The sequence below is a fragment of the Micrasema longulum genome, unplaced genomic scaffold (assembly GCF_059751315.1).
Source record: "Micrasema longulum isolate JH-2025_06_02 unplaced genomic scaffold, ASM5975131v1 h1tg000244l, whole genome shotgun sequence".
NCBI lineage: Eukaryota > Metazoa > Arthropoda > Insecta > Trichoptera > Brachycentridae > Micrasema > Micrasema longulum.
The window spans coordinates 658,554-676,568 of record NW_028277449.1 but is presented as its reverse complement, the minus strand read 5'-3'; the positions used below and the strand labels follow the sequence as shown (position 1 = coordinate 676,568).

Here is an 18,015-nt window from a genome sequence, read left to right as displayed (position 1 = left end):
TTTTTAATATACGATGTACTTTATATTTGTATAATAACGACTATTAATTTCTTAGATTTGATTAGCTAGGCATTTATAATTAAGTTGTTTTAATTTTTTTTTTGTTATTGTTATATTAGTATAGAACTACTTATTCTTTTAAATATAAAAAATCTCCATCTTAGAACTGGCTTAGTCATGTTAGATGGAGACTATCGTAAACAGAGAACACTCCGTTTTCATTTTCTATCCACTAGTTTTGTATAGATTCCCTGTTTTTAAATATGTATACTTATTTTATGCAACAAATTTATAAAATAAAAAAAATCTATATCTTGTACACCATAGCCACGCAAGAATTAAAATCTCGAATTGAGTATATGGACAAAACTAATAAAAATTTTAACCAGCTTCTTTACGTTACCAAACAGAAAAATCAATTTCTTACGAAGTGGTTTTAACAATTTAATTATTGTACATTTTTTTTCTCATGAAAACAAAACGAATTATGGAAATTATTCAATGGTTTCAATATGTCGGTAGAAATATATACATTCATTGTGTCTCAATTACATTATGGGGATAAATTTTATTATAACATAATAATATTTATGCTAAGTACTTGTTTTAGTTACAAAAAAATAGTATATCAATTTTATTTTTGTACATGTTAGTAAAGGCGAGAATATATACTTATATAGTGTGAGAAGGGTGTGTATATGTGTTTGGGGGTGTGAGTATTGTATGTATGCGAGAGTGTGTAGTGAATATGAGTTTATATATCTTTTATGTAATCGTATATAGATAAAATTAGTTATACTAAGAAAAGAGTAACAAAGTTATATTCAAAATTCTTTTCTGAATACTTTTTTATCGTAAGTGTTTTTTAGAATATTTTAAACGTATTATCACTATCATCAAACCCGCATCCGCTCTCAGTGGAGCATAGGGCACTGCACAGTTTATTAACTTATTTACGGACATGGTCCATTTATACAATTCACAGGGATAAATATTACAAAATAAGAACAGTTAAAAACATTTAAAAAATATAAAAGAACCATTGACAAACATAAGGGATATCGAGACAAGATGTGGACTATTTAGTTAATGCTCGTTAAAATCGTTGTAAACTTAAACCAAGAAAGCCCAGATCTTGTCTTGAGTTAACAATACGACAAAGACGGATCATTGAAGAATTACGGCCATAGTTTGATCTAGGCTGATCGATGAACAGTACTTCATTTTTTCTCAACCTACGAGTCGGAATATTGAATTTTACCTGTCCCAGTAATGATAACACATTGATTATAATATTTAGTAGTTAATTACGTAAAATTAAATGCAGCCTTTTTTGATCATCTATTACAAGAAGGTAAGGTGATAAGATTTACGCTTCAGATTTCAGTCCCGGGACTATGAGATATTTCAGTAAAAACCACCTAATAAACAAATACATTTCATGTCGACCAGTAGCCTAACCCAAAACTGCAAGCATGGCAAACGAACGGGCCAACCACTACACTACAAGGCAGAGTTTTTTCGAATAGTAATCACTCGTCCAAAGTTCGGGTTCTATTTCACCCACAGAACTGTATTCGCCATCCATTCGGACACATGAAAAAATAACTATACAACTTAATTTAAACTTCCTAAAAAAATATTCAAATACCAGCCTAGAAAATGTTTTTATTAGGAAGGCTGTTGTAACAAAAAAATCTTTAATAGATTTATTGTATTATAAACTGTCATAAAACTTTATGGCAGTTATAATAGTTTATGTACAAATTAGTTATTCATAACAGTTTGATAATTAAATCAGCCTTCAAAAATATAGTTACAAAATAAAATAACATATATTTGAAAAAAACAGATTGTAAAATAATCAATAATTTAAAAAGGGCTACATTTTTTTAAGCACAAGACCTACCATGTATACAGCGAAAATATAACCATAGTTCTGTGGTCTGTGTCTGTAATTCTACCTATTGTGATGAAATCTCAAAAGTGACACCTTTGTCTCCGGGAAAGTTTGTTCTCTACACGTCAACCCAAGTAAGTGACCTATAGCATGTCTAGAGCGAAAATATAACCACAATTCTGTGGTCTGTGTCTGTAATTCTATCTATTATGATGAGATCTCAAAAGTGACTCCCTTGTCTCCGGGAAAGTTTTTTCTCTACACGTCAATCCAAGTAATTACCTATAACATGTCTAGAGCGACAATATAATCACAGTTCTGTGGTCTGTGTCTGTAAGTCTGCCTATTGTGATGAGATCTCGAAAGTGACTTCCTTGTCTCCGAAAACTTTGTTCTCTACACGTCAACCCAAGTAAGTGACCTATAGCATGTCTAGAGCGACAATATAACCACAGTTCTGTGGTCTGTGTCTGTAAGTCTGCCTATTGTGATGAGATCTCGAAAGTGACTTCCTTGTCTCGTGGAAAGTTTGTTCTCTATACGTGAATCCAAATAAGTTACCTATAGCATGTCTAGAGCGACAATACAACCACAGTTCTGTGGTCTGTGTCTATTAGACTACCTATTGTGATGAGATCTCAAAAGTGACTCCCTTGTCTCGTGGAAAGTTGGTTCTCTATACGTCAATCTAAATAAGTTACCTTTAGCATGTCTACAGCGACAATAAAGCCAACATTTATTGGTCTGTTAGTGGTTTAGCCTACTATTTTGTCTTTATGTACAAAAAAAAATATGAACCATGTTATCAAGAAAATATTTTTTACAGGACGGTTTGCGCTTCCAAAAGACTGGAGGTTCCATAAGTCTTTTAAAATCCTCTCCATTTTCAAGATTTATCGACAATCTTCTTAGTGGGGTAAAGGATATGACAAGTATGTATTGTGTTTTTATTATTAACGTCACACGTGAAGTGATTTCAGAAATGAGGGAAACAGATGCAAATTTGGAAATTTCCACCAAATACGGAAAATTTGTTATTGATGCCAAAATAAACTATGCCTATAAACCTACCCTTCTAAGGAATAGCGTTATTCAAAACTATCTTTAAATCTTGCAAAAACAGATTTCAATTATAGGTTCTACTTGACACCGCAAATTAAGCATTATCCATTGAATTGGTGAAGCATTAGAAATCCCATGATTTTTTCGTTTTCAAAAAGTTTTTCGTAAAAATCTCAGTAACTCCTTCAATGGAGATTTCTAAGTTTGCTCCTAATATCCTCAAGTGGAAAACTTAAAAAAATCATAACGCTGATAAAACGATACATTCAATTTTTTAAAAAATCAAGCTTAGTTTAAAACATGTAAAAAAAAAAACAAAAAAAACACTGAACTACCTTATTCTGAATGGTGATAACTTTTAATTTATCTCTAATATTTTTAAATTTTTATTTCAGAAACTATCGTTCTGGAAATCAACAGAAATAAAACATATCAATCTATACGAGGATTCGGAGGAAGTATTACTGATTCTGCAGCAATAAATTATTTTTCCTTGAGCCAAGGGGCAAGAGATAATTTTATTAAGTATGCAAACTTATTAATTGAATTTTCTTCTTCTTTTTCTTCAGCTTTGTTCTTTTCAGTGTAGGATAAATGCCTCTTTCAAACGTTTCAGCTAATTTTTATCCCCGCTATTATCATCCATGTTTATTCACTCTACTTACATGAGTTTTTGACGGTTTTACTTTGTGAGGAATAAAGCAATTAAATAACGGACACAGCAAACTCCGGTGACAACCGATGCTAGTACCCAAGTATGTGTTCCTTTATCTTAAACTGATTTAGTACTCATGGTAGGCCTTTACCCAGTTTCTCCCATTTTTCCACCCATTCGCTCACAAAATGAAAAAAATGCTTTAACGTTAGTTGGATTAGCCAATAAGCTTGGATTCCACATCGGCCTCGTCACCTCTGTCAAGCCGTTCAGCATGTTTTCTCTCTCAGTATCTAAAATCGTGCAATGCCATAGGATATGTTCAGCCGTCCGACGGGGCTTCCCGCAAGTCCATGCATACATGCATATGCAATAATATGCATACATACACAGTATACACACACATGGCAGACGCCGTGGCGCAGTTGGTTAGACGGCCAACTGTGAAACTGGCGTCACGGGTTCGATTCTCGCCAGCTGATAAAAAAAAATCCACGAATGATATTTTTCTCAATTAATCTGGGTGTTGTAGTGTATTTTCCATTACCTCCTTCCATATCCCCTTTATCCCACCTGCTGACAAGCCTCAAAAGAGAGGTTTAGCGGGTTATTCCAAAAAAAATAAAAAATAATTACAGATACCTGTAAAAAATAATGTAACATTTAGTCAAACTTAGCAAATAAAAAAATATATTGAAAAATTTTATACAGCTTGCCCACCAAATACCGCACACCGCATCTAAGGACATAAGTCTCATTGGCAGTGCCCAAATACACGGAATTTGCTCGTTGCCGAACGAGAAAAGCTGCCCGAACTAGCTCTCTGTAATCTGGTACCCAAAATTTCAACGCTTATCAGTTCATGGTTTACCTCTTCGTTCTCATTCTCAAGGCACTCTCTTAATACCCATACACAATTCCATTTTCTTCTCTAACTCATTTAGTGTCCATGCGGCTCGACTGTGGAATCATCTCCCATCCACCATCAAAGATGTTACTACATTATCTCTGTTTAAATCACGTCTGAAGAAACATCTCCTTTCTCTTCCTTAATCTCTCCTCCTTTCCTTTTTTTTCTTTCCGCTTTTTTCCTTTTCCCCATTGAGTAATAGTTTTGATTTAAGGTAATTTATAAACAAATACGTTTATTTCTATTTTCATATATTTTTAACTTTTTAATCTTTTTTTTTTTTCTATTGAATATGTTCTGTAACTTGAATTATAAAAAAAATAATTTTTATTTTATTGGTTGGTTGGAAGAAATTGCCATTTAGCAATAAGCCCGCCAATGTACAAATAACATTATGTACAAAAAGTTAAATAAATAAATACCCTTAGCACCTTTGTGCTGAAAGTAAGTAATCCAGACGTACATTATTTGCACTTCATTGGATTGAGAAAAGAGGGAAGTGAGTTTTTCACCGACTGGGATTAAATTGATTGGACATGATCAATTCGCCGAAATGATTACAAAACTTTTAAAAAGCCTTAATATTCTCTTTGGAATCCACAAGATATATTTATCTGACAGGACCTATTACAGGACCACGGATAGTAGCGAGAAGCTCCATTCAGTGATCATCGAAAGGGGGAAAAGGACAATACCACAGGATATGTTCAGAAGACTGATTAGGATATCCGCAGCAGCACGTAGGGGAATAAACAATATTGAAAACAAATAATTTTTCATAAAATTTACGATAACCTGATAAAAAGCGTATTCCAGTGATCGAGGATAAATCAAGAAGATTTTAAACGCTGATGGATTGAAGGAAACAAAATATATAACCCTCCCTGAAGGGGGGGATTCCCATCGCGATTACCAAGCATCAAGAGGAGCATTTAAAGTCACTTTTTTTATATTCGATTGAGACATTCTTTCAGTTGGGAGTAGACGGAAGACACCAATAACAGAAGAACGCCTTTTTTTTAGTGGAAATTTGCTAATCGTCGCTGGACCTCCAGATCCATAGGGAACAAGCCAAGAAATTTTCATTCAGATTAATTTATAGCCTTCAGAATATTCTACCTATAAATATATAATGACCAACGAATTATACCAATTTCACCAAGCCAGTGTAGTCTAGGATTTAGAATAAAATGTATGAATACTATGAATAATAAATTAATTTATGCTATGCGAAGCAATTATTTTTAAAAATATGCAAACTATCGCCAACTGCTAAACATAGTTTTTGCGGTAAGCAATTTAAGTAAAAAAACTCAGAACTGAGTTCACATACTTTTGACGATCGAAGATTTCAACAATATTTCGAGTGTGTCCAAATGTTTGCAGACAAGACTGTATTAGCAGCTTAAGGAGTTATTAAAATTGAAATTTATTGCGGCATAGAGGAAAACTATTGTTAGGAAGGGAATATGGAAGTCAAGGTATTTACAGGGCTTATGACCTGTCTTTGGCTCGTTCAACTCTCTGAAGCACAGCGGTATAAAAAAACGTACGACATATTTTTTTAAATTTATACTAGAACCGTGGTAAATGTTAATAATATTGATAATCCAAATTAACATTACATTTTCGCTAAATAAGTTCCCAGCATAAAATTAAAATAGTCCAGAAACCGCAAACGGGCATCAAACTGAATCCAACTTAACTACTCACATTTGAGTAGTTTTCCATTTTGGCCATTATGTACTCTGTAGACGTCGTTTAGTACGCAACTGCCGACATAAATTCAATTATTGTTATTGTGGATAATTTATATAGCACCATTTTTGTAATATAATACCTTAAGAGCGCTTTACATAGTAGGTCTATAGATACATAAATTGAATGGAAGCTTTTAAATTTGTAATTTAATTAAAATAATTAATTTTGCTATCACATGCTACGCATTTATTCAAATGATTTAGATAACAAGTGGGTTTTAAGTTTTTTTTTCTGAAACATCGGTTCACTCTTACAGCCTCCCACCTCTGCTAGAAGACCATTCCATGCCATAGGGCCTGCGAATTTAGTGCGCTGTTTGCGTAGAAGTATGAAAACGTTTTCTCTCGCCGTAGACGTAGCGTAAGACGCCCGTCAGTTAGTTCATTTGGAATGCATAGTTCCCTTAAATATTCCGGAGCAGAATTATGCCGAGAATTGTAAATTAGAAGAATTATTTTTTTCATCCAATTTTAATCTAACATTTCTCTTATCTCGTACACATTTACATTCAAAAAAAATTCTTCAATGTATCAATTTTTTTACCAAAAATAATATTTCTATTTAGATCATGCTTCAGTGACAAAGGACTGGAATACAATATGGGAAAATTGCCTATAGGAGGAACTGATTTTTCCACATATCCATATGCCTACAACATGCTTCCAGTCAATGATCTTAAACTCACAAATTTCTCTCTTGCTGAAGAGGATTTCAAGTACAGGGTAAGCTGACGCAAAATTAATTATCAATCGTGGTCTGATACTAAATCTAAATCAAGTTATTTAAATGATTTCACAAAACAATTAAACATGTATTTTATACAATAATTAGATAACAATATCATATATTTTCATCATATATTTTCACATACATCCTTGCCTTACAGTCAAGACAATGTTTTTCAACACAAACACAGCTTCAAACTATCAATATAGTCATTATTTCAGTCTGAGGCCGTGTCGACCTGTTTTCCGTATCGGTCGCGTACGCGAATAATGCAAAAGGTCCATTTATTGTTTTTTTTCCTTCTAATATACTCGTATACCTGTATTAGTTTTCATCTGCTTATTCGGGGTGTATTACTATCTTCATAATTTAACCCCATTGCGCTAGAGTCAAGCGGTCTGCTAATATCATGCAGGAGGCTTACTCTCCGGGTCAACATTTCTTTTCTGCTGTTCTGTACGACTCATTTAAATGAGTCGTACAAAGTATTAATATACTCACTTACGTCATACTTAAGTATTTTAGGGTATTTCTGTAAGCTTCTGCCTTAGTCCTTTTAGGCATAAAATCAACCAAAAAAAAACTCCCTTACAGTCCCAGAAAACTGATGTCATATATTTTCTGGCTGAGTGGGTCGTTTTAAACTTCTTGGTGGATGAGGAAGATAAACGACGCCACTGAAGAGATTGTTTTTTGGATTCTGGGGTGTAGTGACACATCCACGTTTCATTCTCCGTCACGGTAGAGTCAATAAAAGCTTTTCCTTCCTGTGTAAAACGATCCGAAAATTCCCGCGCGGTGGCCACGCGATTTTGACGGATAGAAGGTGGCGGGAGCGTGCGACGTGCTCTCCATCGGAAAAATTTACTGCGACTAAACAAAATGGCCGACAAACACGCGCAACCCAATAAACGGACCGCTAGCATTCCTCCTACACGTCAAGTGCGCCAACTTTGGAACGAAAAATTTCTCGTAGTCTCAAAAGCCTTTGTAACCTTATTTTCCGGGTGACCCTCGTATAACTGTTTGTTTTGCCTCTACGTTACATTTTTCTACATGTACGAGAAGATTTTGAAATTGTATTTTTTAGTTATAATTAATGTATTGTGATACTTTTTTTGTAATATTATTTCAGTGTTATGTGTTGCACTACCTAAACTTCTATGTTAAAATGTTCTGTCTTGAAATGAGTTGTATATAAATCTAATATTTTGATGATTATGAAAGACATAAATATTTTTAAAAACACGCCCTAGCTTGACTTACTTAAATGAATCAGGTTCTCTAGTCCTGGACGTCTAATGCTGATAGTTTTTTTGGCAGTTTACACCCAAATGGGATGTAGATTTGGTGCGAAAGTGGGCAGCCCCAAGTAAGAAACCGGCAGAGCAAAGGAACATTTATAGAAAATACCAATGGCCTTTAATTTCATATCCCATCGGAAGCGGACATGAAATTAGATCTCTGACGTGAAGTCCGCTACAAATAGTTTTTTCATGTTTTCATCTTTTATATTTCAAATATTATTAATATAATATTAACTTTTGTTGTAAATAAAGTTGAATGAAGCAATTCCCTATAAATGTTCCATTTTTCAGATTTTAAATCCCTCATTTTAATATGTGTATTAACTACACAGCATCGATTTTTTTAGCACAGTGAGGGAAGTTTTATGTCTTCGGTGTTAATAATTATTTTACTGTTTGTATGAGTGTCCCATACAAATAATACAAAAAAAATGTATGTATTTTACATATTCTTATTCTTAGAGGTAAGGATCAGTGCTATGCAAGCTCCTGATGTCACTGAGACCACTATTGTGACAAGTTTCCAAGAATAGTTCTCGCCCTCCAAGCCCAGGTCTAGAAAGAGCCTAGCTAATGTGTGGAAGGCGAGAGTTTACATTTTGCTAAATCTCCCCCTCCAAGCCCAGATTCCTAAATTAGGCAGAAAGCGAGCTTTTTAACATCCTCAGGTTTAACCAGCGGCCCCCCGAGAATGAGGCTTTTTTTATGATGCGAAGCATCACACTCACATAGAATGTGTATAAGGTATTTTAGATAACGGTTGCTTACAAATAAAAAAAATAATGGAGAGTATTTTAGGTATGGTTCATTTGATCATGTCCCGATAAGACGAAATGCGTCAAACTGTATAGGTACTCCTGTATATATTTAAAAAATAAACGTAGAATTGAATGCAGAAAAAAGGTTTTATTTTTGGATTCCAATTATTTGATGTTTGATGCTGTGGCACGCCCAGTTTTGAAATAAATTACAATGTTGCTTCAGTATCATGTTCCACAGCTGCCATAAGTTTGGGATTTCGTAGTGCTGGGAGAGCAATAGCAACAATTTGTCTGTTCCATATTAATTTAATTTCTTTTTATAACTCAATAGCAAATTGTTTTAGATTCCTCTGATCAAAAAGGCGAAACTAGCATCAACTGAAGAGATTTTACTAATGGCGAGTGCTTGGTCTCCGCCAGGATGGATGAAGGTTGATGGGAAAATCGCTGGACCTTCTCATTTGCTTCCAAAGTACTACCAGACGTGGGCAGATTATCATATCAAGTAAGCGATTTCTCGTTTCGATAAAATTACATACCAATTTTATCTACCAAAAGTAACAATTTCAAGTTTGTCTTTGAAAATTCTTGGAGGAAGTGCATTGTGATTTATTATAGAAATAAAAGACGAGTGATACTTAAATCCACTTATTTTGAATATCAATGGCCTGTTTCATTGCTTTCACGACGTTTTCGAGACTAGTTATGATAAAATTTAGTGAATTTATACCAAAACACCAATGACAAAAATTCAAAATTTTATGAAAGATTTTTTTTTCCTAAATGTTATTAAATCTTTGTATATAGCCACTAACCGACCTTTCTATGTCTACCAGTTTTGAGATATGCTTGTCCCCTCATCAGGACACCAATTAAACCAACATGCAAAACCCACTATACACCTTCACCATAGTTGTTGCTCAAAAACAAAAAAGCCAATACGACATGCATTTAAATAAGCATTCCTTACAAGCACTGTTAGTGAAAATATTTTATGTTATGGGAGAAAAAAATTTAAAAAGAGGAAGAGGATGAAGGGAGGGGAGTGAGTTTAATAGGTAAAGGGTGACCATTACAATGGAACATCGTAAAACGGGCTATATTGAAAGTTTGGTTGATTATTGATCAGAGAAACATTATTTTTTACAGCTTTTCTTATGTGAAATATTTCCATTTTGTTCACTTTTAACCCTTTATTACTTTTATGTAAGATTTTAACTACTGTATCTTTGTTAAAGCCATGATTAAAATTGAAAACTTCTCAACGTGATCCATAATTGATGCAAAAGATTACTTTGATGATTAATGGACAATATTTTTTGTCAAAGGTTTTTACAGGAATACAAAAAGGAGGGTATAAACATGTGGTCGGTATCAGCAGGAAACGAAGCGAGCAATACTTTTGGTGCGGTGTATTCCTTTAACACACTTGGCTGGACACCAGAAAACCAAGTTAGTCGAACTCTTTATGGCAATGTATTTATATCAATCAACCGAGAAATTATGTTTCAATGAAAATAAGCAACGGTTAGATCTGGATATATTTAATGTCGTATAGCAGTATAAAAATAAATTAAGGATAGTTATATAATAATTATTTGTAAGTATTCCTGTTTATTTTTCATATCAGATCAACATCGATTTTTAAGAAAGATACATTTTTGAGTTAGAAACTACCTTAAATATATCTTCTCTTCAAGACACTCTCTCTCTAGTCCTATTAAAAATTCTCAACTCACTTTTTGATGCGCCTGAACTACTGAGCTTAATAAAATTAAATATCCCAACTAGAAACCTCAGACAAAACTTACTCTTTCATACCGATAACCATAGAACTAACTATGGTTTTCATTCCTCTCTGCTGATAATTCTTTGGCCTACCAACAAACAAACCAGTCTTAATTTCTTTGATAACAAGTTGTCTTCTTTCAAACAATCACTGAATCTAATTAAATTATAAACACCTCTCTCCCGTTTCCACTCCCACTAAGTCTTATTAAATATGAAATAATAATAAATGCTTAGTAAATAATAAATTTAACGTACTTAATTCAGCCAGATGTTTATTTAGTAATAGAGAATTCAGCTACTTATACATGCGTTTTCAAAAAAATTATAATATTTATAAAATACTAAAGGAAGCATTTGTTGACATGTATTGTGAAATAATCAACCTTTAGATAATTACTCGTACTCTGGTAATTCTATTTATATTATTATAAATTAGTGTTCCATGATGTATGTGAGTAAATGTTTTTAAAATTATTGAAAATCTAAAACTAACTAACTAACTAACCATCACGCCATTTCCCCGGAGGGGTACGCAGAGAGGATAGAACGCCACACCACTCTGTCCTGGCACACTTCCTTTGCTTCCTTCACATTTATACATCTTCTCATGCACGCACGTCAATTATTCCGACTTTTCACATGACCACTTTCAAGAATTTGTTGTACTTGATCATGCCATGTCTTTCTCGGCCTTCCTCGACTTCTACAACCAGACACATTCGCATCATAAATCTTTTTAGCCGTTCTTTCATCATTCATTCGCTCCACATGACCGAACCATCGCAAAAGACCTTTCTTAATTTTGTCGATAATGCTTAACTCAGCCTTGCATTCTGCTCTAATTTCGACATTAGGGCACCTATCATACATTGTTTTTCCGCACATTCGCCTGAGGGATCGCATTTCAACAGCATTCAGTCTACTTTCGTCCCTTTTTTTCCAACTCCATGCTTCGCTTCCATACATTAGGGTTGGTACCAGAACTCCATTATGAACTGCTAATTTAGCCTCTTGCGATAGACACTTATTTGCTACGACAGACTTTAAGGCACCATTAACTCTGTTACCGGCACTAACCCTCCTTTCAATATCCTTGTCCATATTTCCATCTCTAGTAAACATACTACTCAGATATACAAATTCTTCGACCTGTTTCAAACTATCTCCATTTACTACAATCTTACATTCAGTCATAGTTACATTTCTTTCAAAGACCATGACGTTCGACTTTTGCACATTCATTAGCAAATCACTCTCATTGCACACTTCGTAAACCTTTGTAAATCTACATTAATAAAAATGTATTTTTGAATTATTTATATTAATTACACGATTTGAATATTATAAATAATGAATGTAAACATAAACGTTTATTAAAATGAATTATTTTCTTTTTAAAGACGCATCATGCAAACGCGTACATAAAGTGAAATAATGTTATTAATTCAAAATGTTTAATAGTGGTGAAGACAATAGGCTCATTTGTTCAGTTATTATTTTTAAATTTGGGGTGTTTAAATATTTATTAATTTCCATTTGCTCTAGTATGGTTAGTTTACGCGCTTTGCTTTCAATATGTAATATTACAATTATAATATGGAGTTCTACAAAATAAACACTAAGTCAATTAATAAAAAAAATGTAAAAATTGTTTAGGTTAAGACTGTTTAGGTTAAGTTTATTTTAATATGTTATTTGTCAATAATTCCAATCAATAAGGGCTTCCATAAACCCATTGATTGGCTAAAAATAACTTAATTTGAGATCAAAAAATGATTAATGCAGAGTTGATTATCGTTAAGTTCAGCAAGCCCGCCCAATAAGCCCCGACTAGATTTATGGTGGCAAAAGTTAGGTTAAAAAAAAACGGCAAGATTTGGGATCAAATGGTTATTATAAAAAATACAATCAATATGTAAAATATCAACACTTATGTGATCGTAGGTGGCTGTTTTTGTACGAGTCCAGGATATATAACAAAAGCATTTTTTACTTTTTAGTCTCAAAATAAAAAAAGCGTCCGTGAACCTTAATTGTTAGCCGTGCGGCAACTAACGATCGCGCGATGTATTTTTTTTTTCTTTTTTTCCTTTTTTTCTTAGTACTTACTTATCGGGCCCGGACTTCAGACTTTTCCACTCCAATGTGCAGCGACAGATATCGCCTTGTCAGTGACTATCCTCAAATCATCGTCTTCACAAGTAAACCGCATTTGTGGACTCCGCAGCTGATGAGGAGCATCGTGCACTTCTCCATAATTGTAGCTTGAGTCATCTCCCTCTAGAAAACTCCACCTCTCTTGGTTTTATTTGCAACCAGTCACTCCTACCCTTCGTCTGTTGAGAACTTTACACGTAAAGAAGTCCAAACTGTGAGTAGTGTTTGTTCTTTCGGATGGCATTGTCTAGAGTCTATCGCCAAGTTCCTCTTTCCGCATATCCTGTCTGCGTTTTTCTGCAGAGGTTTCCAAGTCAGATGTGACTTTGAAGAAAACTCTTCTCGATCTAAGCCTCGGAGGAGTCATTCGATGGTCGCGAAGACGGGTCTAGGGTCATGGATCTGTTTGTGTTTCTCGGTGTCCGCTTTTGCATTTCTCCTGATGTTGGGTGGAGTAATTCCTATCAAAGTTTTATTTTTTTTATCTGCTCACGACTTTTGCTCAGAGAAATTCCTCTTTTGTGACCCAAAAAGTGTTAAGTATCCTAGATGAACATCTTAAGTTCTCCAAAATGAAAGCCATTTTCAGGAGAAGTCTACCAAATTTGAATTTTTTGTAAGGAACTATACCATTACAGGAGATTGCTGCGAGATATTGCATAGATTTATTATATCAGCATAGAACAAACTATGGCCTAAATTCTCCAATGACCCGCCTTTGTCGTATTGTTAACTCAAGACAAGATCTGGACTTTTTTGGTTTAAGTTTACAACTGATTCTGACTTTTCTCTTGACGCTCAAATGAGTACAACGATTAGTTTTAACTTCTACCAGCTGAGACAAATAAACGTAAACGCAAAAATTTACCGGTTGATGCCGCCCGTCAATTAATAAATGTGTTTGTAGTGTCTAGAGTCGATTATTGTAATGGTATCTATGCAGGTCTACCAATGAACACAATGACTCGCATACAGTCTATTAAATGCTCCAGCAAAACTTGTTTTCGGAATCTCTAAGTTCAGTCATATCACTTATTACACTGGCTATGTTTTCCACAGAGGGTGGAATACAAACTCTGTTGGCTTATGTATAAATAACTGCACAGCTCTGCTCCGGAATATCTAAGAGAACTATGCATTCCAGATGAACTAGCTGGCAGGCGTCTTACGCTTAGATCAGCTACGTATACGGCGAGAGAAAATGTTATTAAACCTCTACGCAAACAGCAAACTAAGTTCAGTGAACGCGCATTTGCGGTCGCAGGCCCTATGGCATGGAAAGTCTCTTAAAAACTTAAAACTCACTTGTTCTCTAAACCATTTGATGATTGACTTGAGATGCTCTCCATGATGACCTGGTAAACTTTCGAAATATGTTGTTTCTGGCGGAGACTTTCTGTTGAGTATTGGTGCCATGCTGCGTATAGGAAAGCGTCCTATCCAGTGTTACCCCAATTTTTTTGGGTGTTTGGCAATGTTCAATTCTTTTTCTGCGCAGCCCCGCCCTACACTACCTGAAAGATATTAAAATATGCATATTTTTGGATATCATCTTCCTTATCCGCATCCTTTTTACATGCATCCCCGTTCATATCCCATCTCTTTTACAGTTGGTATATTTCTCTTACTTTTCACGAAGACTAGTTTTTTAGTTACTTTTTTGTGAACTTGGTATTATTTCCTTGCAATATTATTTACCTGCCAAAGTGTGTAAAAATGGACTGTGGGATTTCTAAAAAAACAAAATAATAAAATTCCATCTTGCTTTTTTTAGGCAAAATGGATAGGTGAAAATTTGGGTCCTACGCTCAGGGGAAACCCGGAATTTTCCAATCTATTGATTATGGGTCTAGATGATTTAAGATCGAGCTTTCCTTGGTGGATGCGAAAGGTAATAAAGTTCATCTACTCAATTTTAAACCCCAATATATAATCAAAAACATTAACAACCTATTTGAGAACGGAATATTATCAGTATAGGAGTAATCAATGAATGAAAAATCTTTGCTGAGAATTGTTCAAATACATGCAGAATAGAAAAAGACAACATGACAAAAAAGTCAGTCAAGCCTCACCTAATCGGCCTTTCAGGTCTCAGTCATACAAACCTACCGGACTTATCTGATGGACCCCTGCTAGTTTTTTCCATCGATTTCCCTGGCTTAAGATCAGCATACTGAATGTCTTCAATAGAACATGGAGTCGATGTTAGTTCAACGATAGCGATACATTTTAAACTTATTATATTCTCACATAATGTATGTAATTTCCACTCTTGATGACTATTATCCATGCTATTAACATTGTTTCCAGCTTGCCAAGAACCCAACAGCCTTAAAGTATATCGATGGAGTTGGTTTGCATTGGTATGTCGACTTTATTGTAGGGCCAGAAGCCCTAGATGATACTCACAAGGATTTCCCTAAACTGTTTATGATTGGAAATGAAGCCTGCGTTGGTATGCTGAGTTTAATAAACATTTTTGTTATTTATTCAAGAGATGATGCAATGTTTATATTGTGTATTGTATATCTATTATCTATATATTATTGAGTATTATCTTACTCTTATTCAATAGAATAGGACTCATTGGTGTTGGCGCTAATGTTACGCAGTTTGGCTTTTCGTGTATTTTTTCCAGCCAGACACACCTCATCACGACCATAACAACTATTACAGCTTATATAATTGATTTAGCTTCAATGATTATATTTTTCACTTCCGTGAGCTCCGATTTCGTACGTATTTTTAAAACTTTGTTATTTCAGGTGCGTTGCCGTGGGAATTTGAAAGAGTTCAATTAGGATCATGGAAAAGAGGAGAGAGCTATATTTCTGGTATTTTACAGGTAAAATCAAAATTATAATAGAGTTATTGATACCATAGCATTGAGTTTTCACAAATTTTCGGAAAAAATCATTTGAATGGATCTGAAGACGAACAGAGGCAAAATGATAAAACTGTTTTGTCTTCGTTTTGCGACAGTCAAAACGATCGTTAGAATGCTTTTCAAATATTTTTTTTGCGTAACATAAATAAATGTTCGTAAAACCTGATCAACACTACTATTTTGATTATTTATTGAAGATAGCTTTCAGAACTCCGGGTGATCGCGCCACTTGCCTGTTGGCAGATGAACGCTTGAAATGGTTTGGTCCGAGGAATGCGTTATCTACTTTGCCACCGAACCCTAATACAATGAATACAATTACCTACCTTGTACCGGGGTTCTAGCACCTTATTGTTTGGAACTTCTGTCACGGCAGTCAGGATCCAATCAGATCCTGTCGTCAGCAAGGAGGGGCACTTAACTTGTTTTTATGAAAATTAAATGCGATTACACGACACAAGAGATTTAATGAGTTATTGATCACAAAAATAACTTATTCGCGATCGTGCTGAGAATATCAAAAGCACATGCACTCACGTTCATCAGCTCAGTTGTTATTATGGGGTCAAGACAATATTAGTACTTACGGTACAACATTTTAACCAGAGCCCAGTAGGTAGCAAATAAATTTGAACGCCTCAGCCTAGTCAATGTGGTATACACATGTAGAGTAATGTGGCGTAACCACCGGAATTAAAGAATTTAAAAAAAAAAGTTTTTAGGTTTCATTCTGTAAACTTTAATGGTATACAGCAATTTGTTAACATTCTGTGTATTCAGTTTTTCAGATAAGTTGCCAAAATATGATTAGTAATATACATAGATTTATATATATATATATATATATATATATATATGTCGTTTTCAGAATCTAAACCACTGGTTAGAAGGTTGGGTGGAGTGGAACATGGCTTTGAATCCAACAGGAGGACCCAACTGGTTTGGAAACCATGTGGATGCAGGGATCATAGTTATGGCAAGTGATGACGAGTTCTTAAAGCAGCCGACATTCTACGCTCTTGGTCACTTCAGCAAATTCATACCCAGGGGTTCAATAAGGATTGACGTGAATAATCTAATCAGTTCTATAGAAAATGTGGCTTTTTTGAGACCAGATAATGGAGTAACAATCGTCTTCTTCAATCCGTGAGTACTTAAAAAAATATATTGACCGTATAATAATTTACAAAAAAATCAAGTAATGATTTTGCACCGTGAATCCGCAGCCTATATTATGCAGGTTATGTGCAGTTCTGTATGTAAGCACATAATAAGTGTACACTGTATGATCAACTAGAGTGTAATATATATTATAATGTGCAACTGTATGACCAATATTAAAAAGTAGATTTATAATTTTTATTATGTGTATTAGATTTTTATTTGACAACTTCTTCCTCAAGTAAAAGAGATAAAACCATGTGGGTGAGATTCATCCGGCCGAACCATTTCACCTACCAGGCAACGCCTGAAAATTAATTTGTATTTGTTATACCAGTTAGTTTAATCAACAATGTTTCGAGTATCTCCAAATGTTTGTAGACATGCTGGATGTCCTTCCTAAGGAGATATTAAATGGGAGATATTAAATGCCTAGACTTCAATGTCCACTTTTCAAAAATGCTGCAACAAATTTAGATCTTTAAATTAGGTTATTAAAACTCTTTAGGGAGAAAAACCAGCCTTTATAAAAACATTTGTACATTATCAACACATTGATAGTGTTTATTAATTTGAAAATCTTTTTTTATTTGACATTACCATTGTTTTATCCCGATTTTTGGGCATATCAAACGAGTTTCATTATAAACGTGTGCTCTTTTAATAATATTGAAAATTGTTTAAGACGTATTATGTCCTTCAGTTTTAATTTGGATTTTTTTTTCTCCATAAATGTTTTTTCTTATGTTATTTGTTAATGTTCCCTCACAGAAGTGTCCCGTGCCGAGGGAAACATTTTACAAAAAGTATAATGAAACATGCCATTAATTATTAAACATTATAATAAAATAAAAACTTAATTAATCTAATTAACCTAATTATCATCATCGTAAAACAAAATAAGCGAAATAAACTAAAATAATCGTAAAAAACA

The 18,015-nt window shown here is 34.1% G+C and overlaps 1 protein-coding gene across 1 annotated transcript; it reads left to right on the top strand.

Moving 5' to 3' along the window:
* Positions 1 to 2,825: 2,825 nt before the first annotated feature.
* Positions 2,826 to 17,070, top strand: LOC148283367 (lysosomal acid glucosylceramidase-like). Its single transcript, XM_088223632.1, has 8 exons — positions 2,826 to 2,832; positions 3,358 to 3,487; positions 6,854 to 7,010; positions 9,427 to 9,587; positions 10,411 to 10,534; positions 15,344 to 15,488; positions 15,799 to 15,878; positions 16,789 to 17,070. The coding sequence occupies exons 1-8, from the start codon at positions 2,826 to 2,828 to the stop codon at positions 17,068 to 17,070; spliced, it is 1,086 nt and encodes a 361-aa protein (XP_088079758.1).
* The last annotated feature ends 945 nt before the right edge of the window (positions 17,071 to 18,015 follow it).